This window comes from Drosophila biarmipes, chromosome 3L, assembly GCF_025231255.1.
Source record: "Drosophila biarmipes strain raj3 chromosome 3L, RU_DBia_V1.1, whole genome shotgun sequence".
NCBI classification, from domain to species: domain Eukaryota; kingdom Metazoa; phylum Arthropoda; class Insecta; order Diptera; family Drosophilidae; genus Drosophila; species Drosophila biarmipes.
The window spans coordinates 4,915,480-4,935,265 of NC_066613.1; the positions used below are offsets into that span (position 1 = coordinate 4,915,480).

The 19,786-nt window shown below is 46.7% G+C and overlaps 6 protein-coding genes across 9 annotated transcripts in view; 3 read left to right on the forward strand and 3 right to left on the reverse strand.

The window, feature by feature from the left end:
• Positions 1-459: 459 nt before the first annotated feature.
• LOC108030842 (60S acidic ribosomal protein P0) lies at positions 460-1,959 on the reverse strand. The gene is made up of 3 exons (XM_017103977.2): positions 1,794-1,959; positions 1,590-1,683; positions 460-1,526 (listed from the first exon to the last, which is right to left on the reverse strand). The coding sequence occupies exons 2-3, from the start codon at positions 1,641-1,643 to the stop codon at positions 627-629; spliced, it is 954 nt and encodes a 317-aa protein (XP_016959466.1). The 5' UTR covers positions 1,644-1,683; positions 1,794-1,959; the 3' UTR covers positions 460-626.
• Positions 1,960-2,058: 99 nt separating this feature from the next.
• Positions 2,059-2,895, forward strand: LOC108030843 (dnaJ homolog subfamily B member 4). Its single transcript, XM_017103978.3, has one exon. It carries the CDS (start codon positions 2,280-2,282, stop codon positions 2,664-2,666), a length of 387 nt encoding a protein of 128 aa, XP_016959467.1. The 5' UTR covers positions 2,059-2,279; the 3' UTR covers positions 2,667-2,895.
• Positions 2,896-3,323: 428 nt separating this feature from the next.
• LOC127010476 (uncharacterized) lies at positions 3,324-5,591 on the forward strand. Of its 2 annotated transcripts, none has more exons than XM_044094794.2 (2): positions 3,324-3,479; positions 3,522-5,591. In XM_044094794.2, the coding sequence occupies exon 2, from the start codon at positions 3,544-3,546 to the stop codon at positions 4,576-4,578; it is 1,035 nt and encodes a 344-aa protein (XP_043950729.1). In that variant the 5' UTR covers positions 3,324-3,479; positions 3,522-3,543; the 3' UTR covers positions 4,579-5,591. The 2 variants fall into 2 exon arrangements, with proteins under 2 accessions (XP_043950729.1, XP_043950728.1); XM_044094793.2 differs by having other exon boundaries at positions 3,532-5,591.
• A 1,163-nt stretch (positions 5,592-6,754) lies between these two features.
• Positions 6,755-10,654, forward strand: LOC108030863 (uncharacterized). 2 transcript variants are annotated; one of them, XM_017104009.3, is made up of 5 exons: positions 6,755-6,989; positions 7,096-7,796; positions 7,926-8,712; positions 8,796-10,086; positions 10,141-10,654. In XM_017104009.3, exons 2-5 carry the CDS (start codon positions 7,125-7,127, stop codon positions 10,211-10,213), a joined length of 2,823 nt encoding a protein of 940 aa, XP_016959498.1. In that variant the 5' UTR covers positions 6,755-6,989; positions 7,096-7,124; the 3' UTR covers positions 10,214-10,654. The 2 variants fall into 2 exon arrangements, with proteins under 2 accessions (XP_016959498.1, XP_050742673.1); XM_050886716.1 differs by lacking the exon at positions 6,755-6,989 and having other exon boundaries at positions 7,082-7,796.
• Positions 10,655-10,753: 99 nt separating this feature from the next.
• Positions 10,754-11,973, reverse strand: LOC108030864 (uncharacterized). Its single transcript, XM_017104010.3, has one exon. The coding sequence runs from the start codon at positions 11,803-11,805 to the stop codon at positions 11,176-11,178; it is 630 nt and encodes a 209-aa protein (XP_016959499.1). The 5' UTR covers positions 11,806-11,973; the 3' UTR covers positions 10,754-11,175.
• Positions 11,974-13,204: 1,231 nt separating this feature from the next.
• Positions 13,205-19,786, reverse strand: part of LOC108030903 (tyramine/octopamine receptor) — a 45,418-nt gene continuing 38,836 nt past the window's right edge. For both annotated transcript variants that reach the window (XM_044095063.2, XM_017104081.3), the window contains 3 exons: positions 17,010-17,434; positions 15,481-16,569; positions 13,205-15,073 (listed from right to left, as the gene is read on the reverse strand). In XM_044095063.2, the coding sequence (XP_043950998.1) occupies positions 14,681-15,073; positions 15,481-16,569; positions 17,010-17,327 (1,800 nt within the window). In that variant the 5' untranslated portion in view covers positions 17,328-17,434 and the 3' untranslated portion in view covers positions 13,205-14,680. The remainder of the gene's footprint in view (positions 15,074-15,480; positions 16,570-17,009; positions 17,435-19,786) is intronic.

Genomic DNA, 19,786 nt, shown 5'->3' on the forward strand with positions numbered 1-19,786 from the left:
CACTTCTCTTGGGCGACACATTGCCGCGAGGGCGTGGCAATTTCACGCCCCAGTCGCGTAACTCATTTTCGCCTGCCAGACGAGCAAGAAATGTGCAGAGAAATGGGGAAAAGGGAAAGAAAGTTTCTTTTGCCGCCACTTGGCACATTCTTAATTTTTTGCGTATTTTGTCAGGACAAATTGAATTTTTATGAGCGCCGTCGCCGACGTCTTCTGCGAAAAGCAAAAGAAATTGCAAAAGTCGCCGACGACGCAGCAGAAACTTTAAACTTTTCTCATCTTGTGAAATTCATTTTATCACAAGTAATTACTTTGTAAATATCCGGAGGGGCGGGAGCAGCTGCAGGCGGCACCTGCTGTCTGTTGGCCATTTAAAGATGAATATGATAGACCCTTTGGGTTCAAGGCAGGATCTCCTGCCATCTCAAACCACCAAACGAAATCAAAACGACATTCGAGTGCGCTTTCGAGCAGTTTACAGGATGTTTAATGCAACTTGCCATTGGGTCCGTCAAACCGCGGCAATGATTTGCACGTAGAAAACATAGTAGAGGGTCTTAGTGGGTAAACGTCGAAAGCAGAAGCGATGGCCCGTGGGCGCCGCTGCTGGGCATCCTGCATCCAGCTTAGTCGAACAGACCGAAGCCCATGTCATCGTCCTCCTCCTCGGACTCGGATTCGACCTTCTTGGCCTCCTCCTTCTTGTCGGCAGCTCCGCCGGCGGCGGGGGCAGCCGAGGCCGACGCAGCGGCCGCGAACTTGCTGGGGTCCTTGATGTACTCCTTGATGGTAGTGGCCTCCTTGAACTCCACCTCGGTGGTGGCAGCAATAGCCAGCAGGTTCTTGAATCCGTTGGCAATGCTGTGCGGGGCCGAGGCGATGGTCGGGTAGCCCACGGACAAACAGACGGCGGCCAGGTTGGCCACTCCTTGCTGGAACTTGGCGCGCAGATCCTCGGGCTTGATGTCCAGGATCTCGGGCGAGAAGATCGAGCCAGAGTCGTACACCTGGTTGACGATCAGACCGTACGAGAAGGGCGAGATGTTCAACATGTTGAGCAGCGTGGCCTCTGAGGCGCCGACCTTGTCGCCGGGCTTCAGGATGGGCACGTCGTTGATGATTTCAATTGTTCCCTTGGAGATCTTGGTCGGGATGGACAGGGCCTGGAAGAAGCTGGTCTTCTCGGGTCCCAAGCCAGTGTTCTGGGCCGGGATGATGACGTGCAGGGGGGCAATGGCGCCGGGACGGGCGGGAGCGCGCACCTTGGACTCCAGCAGCTTGTCGCGCACCTCGGCGAGATCGCCCTTGGTGAACACGAAGCCCACGTTGCCCTTGATGTGGGGCAGCAGCTTCTCCAGCTGCGGGTTGTTCTCCAGATGCCCGCGGATGGCCTTGCGCATCATGGTGTTCTTGCCCATCAGCACGACGGCCAGACCACGCAGGCTGGTACGGATGTTCTGCATCTGCTTGGAGCCCACGTTGTCGGCGCCCACAATGAAGCACTTGGGGAACTCGTCGAAGAGTTCCTGGAGGAGGCAATAACCAGGATTAATCGGGCGACCCTAGGGTGTGGCGGGGGCGGTACTTACCACAACCTTGATGAAGTACTGAGCCTTCCATGCTGCCTTGTTCTCCCTAACCATTTTGATTGTGTATTAGGGACTCGTCGGTTGAATTTAAGAACTGCAAAAGAGGCCATTCCGATTAGACGTTACCAGGGAACAACTATGGAGTAGGTGCTAGCCGAATGCGCTTGAGATGCAGCGGTGTTTCGGATTTTTAGCAGCACTTACCAAAGCACAGACTTTTCGGTTTTCGCTCACAGAACGGAAAGAGAGTAAGTTGGTGCCGGAAACCACACTCCACCGGCGTGCTGTTGCTCACAGAGTGCTGTTAAGCGCTCTACCGGTGCTGTTGCGCGCACGTCAACGTGAAAACAGCCTTTTCGCACTGCTGCGATTTGTAGCCACTTCTCATAGAGGGGCTTCCGTTCATAGAGGGGAATACCCCAGCTGAATATGAATCCCTGCCGACAGCTCTGCCCGAGCAGCTGTGGCCGGCAGCAAGTTATCGATTAGCACCGATACGAACGGTTGATTTCAGCTGGTTGTGTTGTTTTTAATAAGCGAATACAATCTCTTAAATAATACTAATAACCCAATACCCGGTACCCCGCACCCCGCACCCTGCACCACGCACCAGTAACCGGGACGAGGAGTCTACCGCAGCTGTGCTGACCAGAGATACCAGCCGATGCAGGGATAGTCCATTTCATCACAATGGGCAAAGATTACTACAAGATTTTGGGCATCGAGAGGAACGCGTCCAGCGACGACGTCAAGAAGGGCTACCGCCGGATGGCGCTCCGTTACCATCCGGACAAGAACGACCATCCCCAGGCCGAGGAGCACTTCAAGGAGGTGGTGGCCGCCTTCGAAGTCCTGTCCGACAAGGAGAAGCGCCAGATTTACGATCAGTTCGGTGAAGAGGGCCTGCGAATCGGTAACGAACCGGCGACCTTTGCCCAGCCCACGTCCGACATGCTGCCCTTCATGTGCGCCGTCGGCGGGACCGTGCTCTTCGCCTTTGCCGCCTACAAGACCTTCCAGTTCTTCACCAGGAAAAAGGAGCCGGCCGCCAATAGCGATGGATCGACATCGGACTGAGGCCACGACTTTTTGAGTAGCCATCCGCGGACTTTATAAAAGAATCTACTAAGGAACAACGCTGCAATAGTTTTAATTTTCACTTCTAGTGATAAGTTTCATAGACGTAACTTGTGTGTTTTATGATATTATTAGTCATATTCATCGAATGTGCAACTGCATAGCATAACTTATATTGTTAACAAACATGTCGGAAATATACGGTACCCACAAGATGAGATTAAAGGCATTTCGGGTTTTATAGAGTGCTTCTCATCACACAATCGCTTTGGGCAGTGAGTCAGTGCAAAGGCTTATCAGCAAGCGCTTTTACAGTACTGGTTTTGTGTGTGAGTTTGTGATGAATTCATCCCTGCACAAAACGGGCTGAAATTCATCGCCTTCCAACCAAAACAGGGGTTTCTTACAGCTTATGTACATATGTATATACTACCTAAAAGGTGATCGACGGTGCAAATTCACTGGAAAATGATCAACATCGTCGCCCTATCAGGATGACTTTTTCCTTTAAGTCATCGTTCTATTACAGAAAGGATACTGCCCACGCCTTAAACAAGAGTAATGTTTGGTATTTGCAAAATGTATTGGTTGGAAAGCCTAGAACCTTTCCTGAGGCAAACGTAAAAAATGTCTGAAATGACTGTTGGTCGATTTTAGGTACTTGTTTTACCGATAGCACAAAATGCATATGTGCGCGTATAAGTACATATAGTCCATCGCCCGGAAGTATCGACAATCGAAAGTAGGACTTATCTATCGAAGAGCTTCAACCAGAAAGATATTAAGAGGGAATTCTCCACGTACTAATTGAAGGTAAATATTTCCAGACATGCTTACGCCCATATGTACTTGCAGTTCTTTCCAGTGCACGATCACAATGAGTGACTTTGGCCAAGATCCCTACAACGTTTTGGATTTGCCAAGAAACGCCACCGAAGATGAGATAAAGGAGGCTTTTCGTAAGTTGTCGCTGCTATGGCATCCGGACAAAAACCCGAATGGAGCGGGGCAGTTCCGCGCGATCTACCAAGCTTACCAAGCGGCTCTGAGGGACGCCAAAAACCGTGCCTCCTACGATTCCTTCACTGTGCAAACAAGAGACCCGGGGACTGTCAATTGCGTCGAAAACTATACTGGGTCCGGTAAAATGCTTAGGTTGGCAAGGAGATGGTTCCCAATGCCCTCCGGACCCGATCCAGAAAATGTTTACGGAAAGTTTAAAGTGGCTATATTTGTCGGTGGCGTGGTTGTGGGGGCCTACGTGTCCTACAGAATAATGCAAAGATCTCCTCCGTCGATCCCAGTTACGGTTCCAGTTACAATCCCTGAGGCAGACGTTCCACAAAGTGCCGTCCAGGAACTCAGTGAAATCCACCCCGCCTCCTTGTGGACATTGGTCTCTTGGCTAGCCGCTTTGAGATCCAAGGCTGTACTGCGTATTGGCAGATTGACTTCAGGAACAAGTGTTCGACTGTCCTCTAAAGCTCTAAAAGGGTCTCTATCTGCTGCTGCCGATGTAGTTGCCAAAACAGTTACCCAAGGTCCGCGCGCCGTGTCTTCTGTGGTCTCCAGCGCTTCTTTAACTTCTGCAGCCAATGTTGTTGCTAAACCCCTACCGCAGGAACCGAAAACTGCTTTGACTGCTGCTGCGGGAGTAGTGGCCAAAACATTAACCCAGGGATCACAAGCCGGCCTATCTTCCGCCTCAAAAACAGTTTTTGCAGAAACAATAAAACAGGGGCCGTCAACAGGATATTCCGCTGCTGCCAACGAAGTAACTAAGAAAACTGGCGCAGGTCTTCTCAAATACTGGAAATGGACCGCGTCGTCCATTGGAAAGGGCTCTGCTGCCGTAAGCCCGGCCCTAGCGAACCTGAAAATATCATTGGTTAAGGGTGCCACGAAAGGTTGAAAGTACACTGAATCCAAAATGCTGCCCATTAGATCAAATTTAGGCAGGACTGCACAAAGATCCGTCACTGGATTAGTTCAAGGTTCCAGCTCGGCCTTGTCTTCTGCTGCAAGAGGTTCCGCCAAAGTCATAGAAAAAGGAACATTGAAGGCGTTTAGTGTATGGCGAGTTAGTTTGGCTGGTGTAATATCTTCAAGCTCCTCTGCCATTTCGGCAGCTTCAAGGGCTTTTAGTGAAGTCACAAAGAAACGATTCACATCTAAAAACATTTCACACGAATCACAGATAGCACCACCAGTTCTGGAATCTAACCCGAGTATCCCGAGTTCTGCAGCGCCTTTAAAAAACCCACCAAAGACTCCAAAGTTGGTTCCAGTTTACAAAGTACTCATTGTGTTAGCTCCATTATGTATGGCCTCCGCCTGCGTGCTATACTATACACCACATCATTTATTTTCGTCGGCCAAACCAGAGCCCAAGAAGGAAATGGGATATTATTCTGCTGCCAAAGATGTTATAAAAATCACGTGTAGAGGAGTTAGCGACACCGTAAACCCGACCGTAACGAGCTCTGTAAAAGTGATAGTCAAAGGAGCAACCTCTGGATGGAATTGGACGTCCAACTGTTTTAGGAACACTGTAAAGCCGGCCGCAACTGCTTCGACAACCACTGCAATAAATGGTGTTACTGCAAGCTGGAACTGGACTGCGTCAAAAACTTATTCATACCTGGTGTCTCCGTTGAAGAATATTTATAAATTTACTTTGGACCGAGTAGTGCCGCCAAAGTCATAGAAAAAGATAAATTCCCATTTTTTCTAGAGATGCCGTGGAGCTTGTAAAGGCATAGTAAAACGAGCACCTTTTTTTTCCTAAAATCAATGATTATTTTTTACGATTCTAAAAAATATTTTTGTACATTTTTGTAAAAACATTTTGTTTAATCAAAGTAAAAACAATTTGTGAAGTATCTTAAAAACCCAATAAAATAAAACGATCAGCTAACACAATTATTTCTAAGCTTTTTTTGTTCCTATTTGTTGAAAAGATCGGGAAGTTAATTTTTAAATACTGCACAACTTCTGTTGCTTTTGTTTTTCTTACAACTCATAAAAAGAAAAACAAAATAAATAGTAAGTGAGCAAGAGATTTCACAGATCTTTTAAAATAAACTGCACGAATTTGAATTTTCCTCTGTTTAACGCTGTTAACTTTCGAAAAATTCTCACAAGCCTCATGTTCTCCAAACACGAAAATGAATTGTTTTAAAATACTCATAAAAAGAAAAACAAATTAAATAGTATGTGAGCAAGTGATTTACCAGATCTTTTAAAGGAAACTTCACGAATTTGAATTTTTTGTGTTTATTGTTTGATTCATTAGTCTACAGCCAAAAGGCTTCAGACCTTGTAATGTTTATACCCTTGCACAGGGTATAATGATTTCAGTCAGAAGTTTGCAACGCAGTGAAGGATACGTTTCCGATCCCATAAAGTATATATATTCTTGATCAGCGTCACTAGAGGAGTCGAGCCTGTCATGTCCGTCTGTCCGTCCGTTTCTACGCAAACTAGTCTCTTAGTTTTAAAGCTATCTGGCTAAAACTTCCCAAAAGTCTTCTATCTATTGCAGGTAGTGTATAAGTCGGAACCAGCCGGATCGGACAACTGTATCTATAATTATACCTTTGGTGTTTTTTAACATATAACTTCCTACGCTTGGAAATAACATTTTGTAGTTGGTTTTAAATTTCGAATTAAATTTTATCAAAATCGGACGACTATATCCATAGCTGTCATAGGAACGATCGGAAAAATGGTGGGAAAATAATATGAAACAAAAATTAGCTTTGAGGGTTTTTGACATATTATCTTATAATATTGGGAATAGAATTTTTCATTTTTTTAAGAATTTCGATTTCAATATAATAAAAATCGGACTACTCTAACATATAGATGTAAAAAAAATGGTCTGAAAATAGAATGAAATCATTTTTTTAATATCTCTGAGGTCTCTGAGGTATTTCTTATAACTGCAAGGGTATACAAACTACGGCTTGCCGAAGTTAACATCCTTTCTTGTTTGAACCAAGTTCGTCTGTTAAGTAGTCTACAATCAACGTTCAAGTTAGCTGTTTCATGCTGCTTCAACGGAGAGCTGGCAGCACTGTTAGTTATCGATAACGCGTGACCGAAAGCGCCATCGATAGCCTCCGCACGGACGTGGTTTTCCCATTTGGCAATGCACCAATTTCGCGGATGTAATGAGAGATCCCTGTTTCCTGGAAATAAACAAACGAAGTGGTCCGAGTCCGCCGGAGACACGTTGCATGTGGATCCAGCAAAGTAGCTAGAGGAAGTCAGCTCCAATCCGCAGTTCCGGGATCTCGGGATCCGACTGGTCAGACATTGGTGAGTTGGGGACCCGGATCCGATAAGGGGGTTTTGGGGGCGGGGGAGTGTGCTGATTACTGCGCATTACGTGGGTCGAACCACTCTAATAGATCGCCTTTCACAGAACAAACAACCCAAAAGCAAGCGAACGCCATGTCGACGGCGAGAAATTCCGCTGAGCAAGCGGATTTGGCGCTCTTGGTGGGCAGCAACAATAACAATGGCAGCCGCAGCAAAAGCGCCGGTACTCCCAGGAAATACGCCTCTGCCGGAGCTCCGGGCTCCATCAGAATGTGCCCCTCCAGCAGCATGAACAACAACCAGAGCACCAAACAGCTAAACTCGATCTGCCAGCGAGCGGAGGCGGGCCACAAGCTGATGATAATCATGCGGGGTCCTCCGGGCAGTGGGAAGTCCACTCTGGCCGAAACCCTGCTGCGCCAAGCCCACCTGCTCGAGCGGCACAAGGTCCACGACTTCGTTTTCAGCTCAGACGACTACTTCTGGACGCGCCGCGGTTATGATTTCAATCCCACCCTGCTCCCAGCCGCCCACGAGTGGAATCAGCGGCGAGTGAGCGAGAAGGCCGCATGCGGCTGGAGCCCCATCATTGTGGACAACACCAACACGATGGTGTGGGAGATGCAGCCCTACGTTCAGACTGCAGTGCGTCACGGCTACGTCATTGAGCTGCTCGAGCCGCAGACCAGTTGGTGCAAGTCAGCCAGCAAGCTGGCCCAGAAGAATGCTCACAACGTCCCACGGGAGAGCATCCAGCGTATGCTGGAGCGCTTTGAGCGCACTACTGCAGGTGATCTCATAAAGGTATGATTCTTATGTCAACTCCAAATCTTTAAGTTGTCCACTGTTTTCCGAAGTAAAATGTACATCTATGACAAATGTAAATATGTATTAAACTTTACAAATAATAATGAAGATTCTTTTTTCCAACAGTTAATGAAGGATACAAAGTACTCGGTAGAACTTCCGCAAATCCGCAAGTACCCGCCTCTTCCATCGGTGCCGGTCATTACTTCTTTTGAGGAGAACAAGCCATTGGAAGCTTCAGCCCCAGCGCCTCCAGATCACACCTTCAAGCTGAATGCCAATGCCCAAACGTGGGTGCCCTACGAACAAAGTGCACCGTCATACTGGATCCAGACAGCGGATTCAGCAGATTTAGGGGTCTCGGCGGTTTCGGCAGTTCCGGACGCACCGGCTGCTCCAAGTTCAACAAAAAGCGAGGTATCCCTGATCGAGCTTCTTCGCGACGAGAGCAAAACAGAAGAGGAAGCATCGAAGGAGGAGTCCAGTAATGCAAAGCTGTTTCAGAGGCACTGCTTAGACTGTCGCAATGAACCGGGAGGATTTGCACTTCTGCGACAGATGTATCCCAACAAACAGCTGACGGGGCTCTGGGATCTGTTTGTCAATTGCCAGGCGGACGTGGATTGGGCTGTGGATATTTTGCTGAAGGAGGACGAGCTTAACGCTGCCACAGGATCCGATCAGTTCGGATTGGGGGAAACAGTCAATTCCGAGGAGGCGTTGCAGTTTCAATGCGGCTGCGATAAGTCGGTGGGGAGCCAAGAATCATCAGTTGGCACTCCTGTTTCCTCGTCACCAACACCACCAACATCTAAAAACGCTCCTAAGCCGCAACGACAGCCACGCAACAAAAGAATTTCGGCCCCCACCAACAAAGAATTGCAGCTTCAAATCCAAAATTGCTTTGTTTTAGGTGAGATACAATCATATTATAGATGATGAGATAGCTGAACAAGTAATTTACTAATTTTAAATTGTCTTTACATATCATATTAGGCGACGAACAATACTCAGAGCACACGCGTAAAATCCGCGACATCCGTAATGGAGTCCTGGATCAACCTATCGTGCCCAAGTTTCCAGAAGCGAACGAAGCAGCGGAGCCGGAAGAGCCGGAGGATGAGGACCCTGAAGACAATACTCTGCTGGAAATGGACTTGGGAGGCACTCTTATTGAGCAGTTGCGCGCCCAGTTTCACACGGACGACGAGATGTTGCCGCCGGAGCAGGAGTTGCCAATGACCACAAAAATATTTGTGCCGCGTCAGCTGGCCAAGCAACTTTACATGCTGTGGATGGAGGCAGTGTACAACCAGCTAGAGGAACAGCGCCAGCAGACACTGCGTGATGACGAGCAGTTCGCTCGCTTGCTGAAGCATCCGGGCTACGCTGATTGCACAGAGTCCCCGAGCAATGTGGGTGAGCTGTTGGACATGGAGCTGGCCTGGACCATTTATAACAGCGAAAAGATGGCCGCCAAGAAGGCAGCCGAGTTGGCCGCTCGCAAACAGCCGCCCAACGACATCGCCACACACCTGACCAAGATGAAATTGTGTGAGACGTTCCCCGACATCCCCACCGACACTGTTCTCGAGATCTTTGCGGCCACTGGCAGCAACTACGGCCAAACCGTCGAGGTCTTGGACAGCAATGTTCACAGCACGCTGAGCGAAGCGGAGCTGTATGAAAAGGCTCTACGCGAGGGTGAGAAACTAAGTGCAGAAGTTGCGTTGGAAGAGCAGAAACAGCAGCAGCAAAAACAATTGCAACAGAACTCCTCTGGCCAAGGCCAGCGTTCTAGTTCCAGCTCTTCCACCATAAGTCGGTCGCCCCTGCTGCATGAAGAGGCTAAGTGCGCTGCTCTCCGCGACTTCGAGGAGACACGGAACATGGCCGCCCATCACTCTCAGCTTAAAGCCGAATGCTACCTGAAGGCCAAACAGGCGGTGCAGCGCGGCAATGGTAGCGTAGCGCTTTACTACTCTGAGATAGCCAACTTGCATAAGCAGAAGATTGACGTCTTCAACCAGAGGGCGGCTAACTGTATCATGGAAGTGCATCGACACACCCAGAACAATCCGGATCTGCTGGACCTGCATTACCTGCACAAGGTAGAGGCGATCAGCTGCCTGGATCTATTTCTTGACCGGCACATAACTGTGCTGCGTAACACCACACGCGTCTACAAGCACGTATTCATCATCACAGGCCGTGGGCTACACAGCGCCAACGGAGTGTCCACCATTAAGAACAGGGTCAAGTCCAGGTTGGGCGAACGACGTTTGCGGTGAGTGGGAAAACCACATTTGAATAAAGGTCATCTAAATATTTGGCATTTCAGATGGCAGGAGGTCAACCCAGGGTTGCTACGCGTCAAGGTGTTTTCCGCGTCGCGGCATTCAAAGAATTTCTGATTGGATGCGAACTGCACGGCGGGTCGGAGTGGGTTTAAGACTGCCATATAGGACCAAAGGCAACGAAGAGATAACCTGGATTACTACCTCATCCGTTATTTGACTTTGTATCACTGCTTACAAAATTTAGAAGTTGAATCCTGGCGCCGTATTACTTTCGAATGTGTTCTATAAACTATGAAACATTCCCGATTTTATTACTGTATATTTCTAAAATGCTCGTCCTTTATTCTTTTTAAGTTTTTAGTATGCTTCCAAATTAGAATTCGCAACCAGCTCTTCCATGTGGTGCTTCAGTATCTTCCAATAAGATATCTTCACAAAAATACTTATTTTTATACTACTTTACACAAACTATCGCTAAGGCATATTACTTATAGATAAAATAGATCCTAGCCCTAAGGTACTAAAAATTACTATTAAATTCAGTTTGGTATTCAGCTTCGAGTGTGTTACTACTTAATTTTGATTTCTGAATTTCAGAAAAATAATCTGCAATCCAATGTGCCTTTTTGGAAAACAAAGTTTTTAAATATCGTATTCAAGTTTAAATCGAAATCATTTATTTATTTCTTTAATTCTTGGAAATAACTCATGGAATCCAGTGTTTTATGAATAGTTTCAGTATGTTTTATTAACCGCCTTGGACAGGTACCGCGGATTAGCTGTCCCTCCGGGCTACCTGTACTATCTGCCCGCAAATGCAACCGATATTTGGGTTAATGCTTAAAACATGGAAAGACAATCATTATTTACCACTACAAAAACTTCTAGCCTGACATAGAAAAACGCAGGGCACGTAGGTAAGGTGAAGGATCAGCCGAGGATACACACTAGGGTGTACACCTGCTGGCCGCTGGGATAGTACCTACAGTCAGGTAAATCGTAACTTAGTGTAGATCATCGATTGCAGTCTGAGCGAGGTCTCCAAGGCTTTGGTTGGAATGGGGTGGGAGGCGTCACTAGGTGGGGTCCTTAAGCGGCGATGGCGACTGCAGGCTGTTGACTCGCGCTCCCGGCGACTGGTTCTCTTTGCCACCGTGCAGCCGGTTGCCGATGGCCATCAGCTCAATGAGATTCGCGCGGCTGCGTTTGGGTGTAAAGCGGGAACTGCCGGAACTGGCAGCCTTCTCGCGAGGCGGAGTGCTTAAGAATACGCCCTCGAAAATCGTCTCCAGACTGTTAGAGTCGTCGCAGTCGCTGGGCGGACTGATCTGAGCGTTGATTTCATGCAGGGCGACGAACTGGGGGTCGTTCTGGCGGGAGGGCTCCTCCTCGTCCGCAGGGAGCTGGTGTCTCAGCGGGTGCTTGGGCGTCTCGATGTCCGACAGGTTAAGGTCGTCGATGGGCGACGGGGTGCGTCCGTGGGGCGAGAAGGCGCGGAACTCGAAGGCCGGCAGCTCGTCGCAGCTGCCGTCCGGGGACTGCTCCTCGCGGTCGAAGGCCAGCGAAAGGTCGCTTTCGCTTTCCATGTCCAGGGAGGACACCGAGCACTGCAGGGGCAGCTGGTCTCCCTCCGCACACGTATTCACCGCTCCCGAAGTTTCCATGGTCTGGCTGGTCTCTGCAGGGCAGCTATTGCTTATATACATCACTGGGTTATCCTGCGTGTTCTGCCTGCCTGCGTCCGCGGCTGTCTTCGCGGAAATCTGCTTCCGCAGGTAACTGGTGTTTGGGATCAAGCCCTGTCCTTTTGCCGCCAGTCCAAGAAATTTAAATCTCAACAATACAATTCAAGCCGTCACTTCGCTAGGGATGGGAGACAGGCGCGCTACCTGAGAGATTCGTTCCCTGAGAATGGCAATCGGACCTGATCCGATAGTTGCGGGAAACTAGCTAGCGCTGGTGCTCGTCGGAATTCAGAAAATAATGTTTCTATCTCGAGTTCTGGTAAAGGTTGGGTAACATTCCGAAATATAAAAACTCGACACTAAACTACCGCGAGAGGTACTTTCATTTAAAAAAATGTGTTGGTTGGTGTTAGAAAACGCAAACTACAAAAATCACTGCCAGTCGAGTGTACAGACCCCCTCGTCACAAGAGTGGATATCAGTTGAGTTTTAGCTCGGTAGCTTATGTTTTATATATATATATATATATATAAATCGATACAATTAATTATTTACACCGCAAGGATACGTAGTACGTACAAAATAATACACGTATTTGGCTTTTTAGTCCCGATATGCAAACTGTCAGAATATGAAATGATACGATAAGTCGATGAAAACTACAGTTACCTTAAATTATAGTCTTGATAGGATTGTAAATAATTAAGTGAGTACCTGTTGACTGGGATTCAGTGGAACCAGATTATTAAGGTCAGGTACAAGAAAAACTGGCCCAAAAAATTATATTTTCAGACCATTATTGTTTGAAGGTCTATTGTTGATTAAATTTAAATTTGAAGCGTTTAATTTTGAGGCGACACTATCTTGAATAAGAACAAACAATTATAAATAACAAATAAAATGTAAATAGTATATCTTCAAAAAAGAACAGAAACGAATGCTGTAATAGATACTGTTGTTACAGCTTCAGCTGTCAAAGACGAAGACAATAAGATTTAAAAAACAAAAAGAGACTACATTATAATACCTTGTTTCATAGTTTGCAAATTTAACAAAAAATCCTTCTCGGTTTTTGAACATTTTCATATTTGTTGGTCGAAAATGCTCGACAGCTCACAAAATATATAAAATGAATTATTTTTTGGGCAATAGTTTGACATTTTTTCGGAGGTCTTCATCTCCGTCCGAAAACTTCAAACAAATTTTGCCACCACAAATGTTGTCGTTTTTGGTTTTGGACGACTTTTTGGCAGACAACGGTTACGAGTAAATAAGTTTTGAGTAAGTATGTATTACTTCGAAGAATTTCTTTATTTTAAAGTTAATATTATGAAGTTTTCTCACCTTTTGCTTAAAATTTTCCCCGCAAGATCAATAAAATATATCGATCGTTTAATTGAAACACAAATTCAAAAGAAAATGTTCTTTTGTAACTTTAATTCGAATCTGTCTTTTGTTGGTTTCGTTTACGCTTAGCTTGCATTTGCTCGTTAAACAAGTTAATTAGTGAAACTATCGTACTTCGTCGTTAAAAGACATAAAGTGTGATATATACGATATAGCATGTACTTGAGTTTATACATCGATTTATAGTACTCCATTTCGCTAATTCTGTTGCATTCCGCAAAGTGCAGTTAAACGTTTATCTATATTAAGTAAGTTTCGATGCGCAAGCTTTCAGCTGCCCACTCAACACAATTGTTGCTGTGTCATAAAAACAATTAATCAATACATCATTTAACAAATAGTTCAAAGCGTATTTGAAAGTATACATTAAGTACAGCGGTTTAGTGTTTGTTAACCTACAATTTAATTACATTTAAATACAAATCGTTAAAGTAATGCCTCGAAAACATATTTTATTTCTTGGAAGTTAGCTTGCTTGTTTTACATATTTTGAGCGCAGATTTAATTAAACTAACACCACTTTGGGTTTTCCGTACACGTAGGGTGAAACACGAATGTTGCCACAAATCTTGTGCCTAAACATTTAATTTAATTGTATTAAATTCAATTTGATGTTTTTCTCGTTTGGGATGTTCCCTAGCTTGTGTATATATAATGTAACGTTTTTATGGTTATGTAGTTCTTTGCTATGTAATTTTGATGGGTTCTTCATAGGGCGTGGGTGGCTGCAGGGATGTCTCCTCATCTGAGCCCCAGCACAACCCCTTTCAGTATGAGTATTGAACAGTTTTACCAGTTTACATTTATTTTAGTTTGCCGGACCTTTCCCTTTTTGGCGCACTAGTTTTCGGCTTGAAACGTTTTCAGACAACAATAACTGCATTAACTTCTGCAACGGAAAGGAAAACATTAAAATAATACTAAACATATCGCTCATTTAATGAGGAGTCCCATATCTCAGAAATTGAATTTCGAGAAAATTGAATTTAAAGAGTCGAATTACAGAGTCATAGTGATTACATTTTAACCACAAATAACATTTTCGGAATATTTACTCAGACACAGTGGGGAGTTTATCAACTCTATTCGTATGAGCGATTTTAATGTTGAAACGGGTTTTTGAGTTTAAAATTAACTGATGTTTAGACATCTCGGCTCTAAACGAAATTGGTTTAATTACTGAGGAATTTCCACATTATAATATCAAAAGATAAACTTAACTACTTCTGTTAAATTAAAAAATTACAATAAATTAGATCTGAATAAATTCCCTAACATCCTAATTAAAATCATGCGCCAGAAAAGTTCGAAGAAGTTTCCTTATCGATGGTTCAGCATTTGGGGTCCAACCATCGCCTGAGATCTTGATGATCGGTTAAACCAATGTTTAAGTTTGGCACAAACTCTGAGTAATGCTCTCCCTCTCGAACCTTGGCCACCGCCCACTGCCCAGGTCCGCCGCCCTAACCCCCACCCCCACCAGCCTGCCTCAATTCAACCCCAGCAGCCTCTTGAAGGCTCTCCTGTAGTCCAGGTTGAAAATGGTGTAGATGACCGGATTCAGGCCGGAGTTGATGTAGCCCAACCAGGTGATAAAGTTCTTGAACTTGTTCGTAGGGCAGCAGCTCTGGCAGAAGGGCAGGATGACGTACATGAGGAAGAAGGGCAGCCAGCAGATGACGAACACGCCCATGATGATGCCCAGGGTGCGGGCTGCCCGCCGCTCCTTGGACAGCGAGATCTTCTGCTTCTCCTCGATGAACTGGTTCACGCCGCTCGGCTTCTTCTGCAGCGGAGTGGCGGAAACGGCGGCGGCTCCCGTCGAGGATTGCGGCGGAGTGAGCTTAAGGGACGTCTGCTCGTCCGCCTGAGTCACACAGACCTATAACCAAGGAATCGAACATTTAGGTAAAATGCCATATGATTTTTAAAACATAAAGGACCGCTACACCAGCTTATAAAATATAATCGGTCAAGAGCAATAGGGATTGATTGGGTCAATTGATAGGTATTGATGAGACAAACATTTCAGTTAAAATCTTTTTCTATCATAAAAACTGTACGCGATACAGGTTTTCGCGGATTACGGGCAGTTCAGTGGGCGTGGCACCCTTCTGCGTAGGAGCCCAGGAATCTGCATGCCAAGTCTGACTGTTCGAGCTTTTAAAGATTCCGAGATCTCAGTTCATACGGACGGTCGGACGGACATGGCAAGATGGAAACGCTTTCTTTTACCTGTTACATACTAGTAGGCAATGATTTGTCTTTGCTATTCTAGGACCGCCTTACCTGTATGCAGCCTTTGGGGTCGCTGCCGCTCTCCGTGCTGATCTCAGCGTCGGACTTTCCACCGCCGGAGTGTCCTTCGCTGGCCCGGCAGCTTCCTCCGGCGGGCAGGAGTTGTTGTTCGCCGTGGGGCTCGCAGGTGGACGAGGACTGCGACTTGCGTCCGCCCCGGGCCTTGCCGTGCTTGATCGAGTCCTTGATCTTGGCGCGCCGCGACTTCTTGACCAGCACGACCACGTGCTGCTGCTGTGGATCGCTGTTGCTCTGGGCTCCCGCCTTGGAGCCATCCTGCGTCTGCTGCGGTTGGTGGGTCTCGCTGCTGATGCTCTCCTGGTCGTTCTGGATCATGGGCGTAGCGAATTGAGGCCGATCCCTGCCGCAGCACAGCCAGCTGGTCAGGAGGCGCGACTTGGAGCCGGAGGTGGAGGCGGCGGCGGGTGAGGAGTTGGCCATCGGCTCCAGCTCGGTGGACTTGAGCGCAATCGTGTTGAGCTTGTTGGCCTTGGCCCGCTCCCGCAAGCGCCGCCGCGTGGCCACGAAGATTTCGATGTAGACGATCGTCATGATGGCCAGCGGAATAAAGAAGGAGCCCAGCGAGGAGTAGATGACATAGCCGCGCTGCGAGGTCAGCTCGCAAGGCGTGGCACTGGTGAACTCGTCCGGCCAGTCGTTCCAGCCGATCAGTGGCGGACTGCTGATCAGTAATGAGAGCAGCCACACCCCCGAGATGAGCAGCAGGACCCGGCCCACGGTCCGCTTCTGGGCGTAGTTAATCGGGTCCGTGATGGCCCAGTAGCGGTCGAGGGCGATGGCGCACAGGTTCAGGATGGAGCTGGTGCAGCACAGGACGTCGCAGGTGAGCCACAGTTTGCACAGGTGGATGCCGAACTCCCAGCGTCCCAGAATGGAGTAGGCCACGTTGAAGGGCAGCACTAGGAGAGCCACCGTGAGATCGGCCACCGCAAGCGACACAATGAAGAAGTTTTGGACGATGCGCAGCGGCTTGTAGGTGAACACACTCAGGATCACCAGGATGTTCCCGATGATAGTCAGCACGATGATGACTGAGAGCACCAGGGCGGTAAGCAGGGCCTGGAAAAAGTTAAAGAAACGAATTATCCAAGATCTCAATGGGTTTATAGACTTGGAGCTCTGTTATCGAACACCTGTTATTCTGTTAACCAATTCTAAAAGATATTCATGCAAAAACGAGAAGGTCACATAAAAAAGAGAAATCGAGCCAATACCAATTTACCCTGCACCCAAAATATACAAGTAATAGGAACATATGGGCGTGTCAAATTTTCGGAACAATTTAAAGCTTTGCAAGCACCTCTGGAATCCGCATGGGTCAAGCTCGGGAGCTCAAGAAGTTTAAGAGCTAACAGGTTGGGAGTAGGTAGGCAGATTCCAGTGGTGCCAATGCAGGGCAATCTTGCTTGCAAAACTGCCACCCCTCATTTATTATATGTTGCATTTTTTAGAAGAGCTTCGTCTTTTAAATGCTTGTCAGTACGATATATCATTATTACCTCCCACTCCGGCACCGCCAGTTGGAGGCCCAGGACGCTAGCGTGCAGCTCCTCCACAGCTCCGCCACACTCTCCCACGGAGTCCGCTTCCGCCGGAGACGTACTCAGTGCCGCCGCCACTGTGGTCAGGCCCTCCACCAGAGAACTGGTTATGTTGGCCGCCGTCTCCGCTTCCAAGTCCGCGTCTGTGTCCGCATACGTCCGCACGGCATCACCGCTCCCGGGTTTCGTGGTGCTCACGGCAGCCGCAGCGGTTAGAGCCGCCGCCGCCACCGTCGTGGTGACATTTACAAACAGGATCTGATCTGCCGATGGCATTTTGACATCGCCTGCCCCGCCCCTTCCACTAGCTCCGTTGGATTCCGATTACGTCAGCATGCGGCTCGGTTGAATGGCGGACGGAATGTGCGGTGCGTGGCTCCTTTCTGCGGAGACAAATGTGGAGGGAAAGGATTAATGTTGCTGCATTATGTCTTGGAATTCTTTGGATTGCTTATAAGCTTTTTATAATTATATAACAGTGAAGGAAGTTGTGAAAATACTTCGGGGAAGGGAATGAGAAGTGGTGTATGCCGATGATAACCATAATGGTATTCATTTGATTTCAAATGTAATATTTATGAATACAAGAAAGAACGCTATAGTCGAGTGCCTCGACTATCAGATATCCGTTGCTCAGCTAAAAGAAGCAAAAGTGAGCTGGAGGTATACAAGCAGCAAAGCATTGTAAAGCTGCCAGCTATTTGTTTTACCGATTGTGGCCTTTAGAGTGGGCGTGGAAAACTTTTTTAAAGTCAATTGATAGGTATTGATCAGAAAAATAAACTTCAGTTTACATTTTTTTAGCATGAAAACTTTGGCAGCCACAGTTACCATTTTTTTCTAGCATGAAAAACTGGCGGTGCCACAGCTTGTCGGCGTTAGAGTGGGTGTGTACCCTGCTGAGACAAACTATTGCTGCGCAAGAAGCTCAGGAATCTTCATGCAAAATCCCAAATGTCTAGCTTTTGTAGGCAGGATCAGTGTGAAAGAAAGGGGCCTTTCTCTGTTGCCAATATAATTCTGGCGGAAATTTCTGTCAGCCAACCTTGTTGCGAAAAAAGTTATGCCGTTCTCGAAGGAGTCAAGTAAATTGCATTACGGGCACCAGGCAATCAGGATCATGTGGAATCCAAATTATTTACAGCTTGTCAATAAACTTGCACAAAGAACATTTGAATGATGGGACGGACTTGCCGAAAAATTGCCTTTGTGTCAGGGCTGAGAAACTAGGCCAAAAGGCGATTAACAATTTAAAAGTCAAATCTTGTCGCATTATCTCCGCTAAGGATAAAATATTTAAACCTAATTAAAAATGTCAGGTCAAACCGGCTCGAGACGGATGACCCTAAGAAAGTTCCTTCCAGGAAGGTGGCTCAAGTTTTCAGGGATTTCGTGGACAATGAACGAGAGTTTTTTCACTTGTATTCCTCAATCAATACACTCCTCCCACCTCCTACTTTATAATCATCGAATAATTGTTGCTATGCTCTTTCCTCTTTGGCTTGACACATCTATATCCGCTAAGCCCTTGCCAACTTTGCTGAGTTTTGCTCTCGGGCTCTTTTCCTTCACCGAACATGCCTGATAGCAGTTGAAAGAACATTAATCAAATAACCCGCTCATAAACTGAACTCTCCAGCGGAGCCAGGAAATGGGGAAAGGAAGGAACAACTTTGGAGTAAACATTTTCACTCAGCAAAAATTGTTTTGCGTTTTTTCGCTCCACGGGCGGCTGGAGTGGGGTCGGACTGCCGGATTGCTAATGCCCCTGAATCCTACCTTGATTTCTGTCTGCAAGAGTAAAGCTTTTAGTCGGGAAATGGGAAATGTATTTTCGGTTTTTTTAACTTCTGCAAATAGGCGGGTACAAAGTTTTAAGCGATTTTTAGGCGGTTGGTTGCCATATTTGAACACGACTGGAGTTCAGAAGAGCCCGAGACCACAGAGTCAGAAAATTAAATAAAAATAGTGTCTAAAACTTAATAGAAAATATAAGGACAATACTTGCAGAATATACATAAATATTTTAATTGTATAGAAATCAATATATGTTTATTGAACAACTGGCACTAAGGTTTTTATAGTGTGCTTTAATTAACATGTCCATTGGCTAACCGATTTTTGGCTGGAAACTACGCGACATAATTTAAGTGAAACAAGCAGCACTTGGGGCGTGAAGAGGGGACTTTCTACAGTTTGTTTTTGGCCTGTCCTGGTCGCCGGGCGATAAGCTTATTACAAAAGCTCCTGATTAGGGAACCAGCGCCCAAAAGCAGCCAAGGAATCGTGTTTGTGTTCGCGTGAGTGTGAATGAACAGCTTGGCGTGTTGTCTCTGGCTTTAGTTCAGATGGGTTCGGTTGGGGATGAGGATGGGGATGGGGAAAAGTTTTTTGAACTCCTTATGCAGTCTCCCGCAAAGGAAGCGGAGTGACCTTGACTGAACGGGGTTCCATACACATGCCCGAGTACATATGTGAAGCGGGCTTCTGCCCACATGGACACGTCCTTTTTGGCAAACTTGTCATTAGCATTTGTATGCTTGCATCTGGGGATGTGAGAAGCTAGTGGGCCAAAGTTTGGCAACCTTATTTTACCGGGAAAATCGAATGAAGGGCTTAAAGTCTTTTCTTTACGGACTCCTAGATATTGCATTCCACAACGAGTGGAAGGGTATACAAATTTCGTTGGCTGCCTCGGAGCTCCATTGTTTTCCTCAGTTTTACGCCGTGTCATG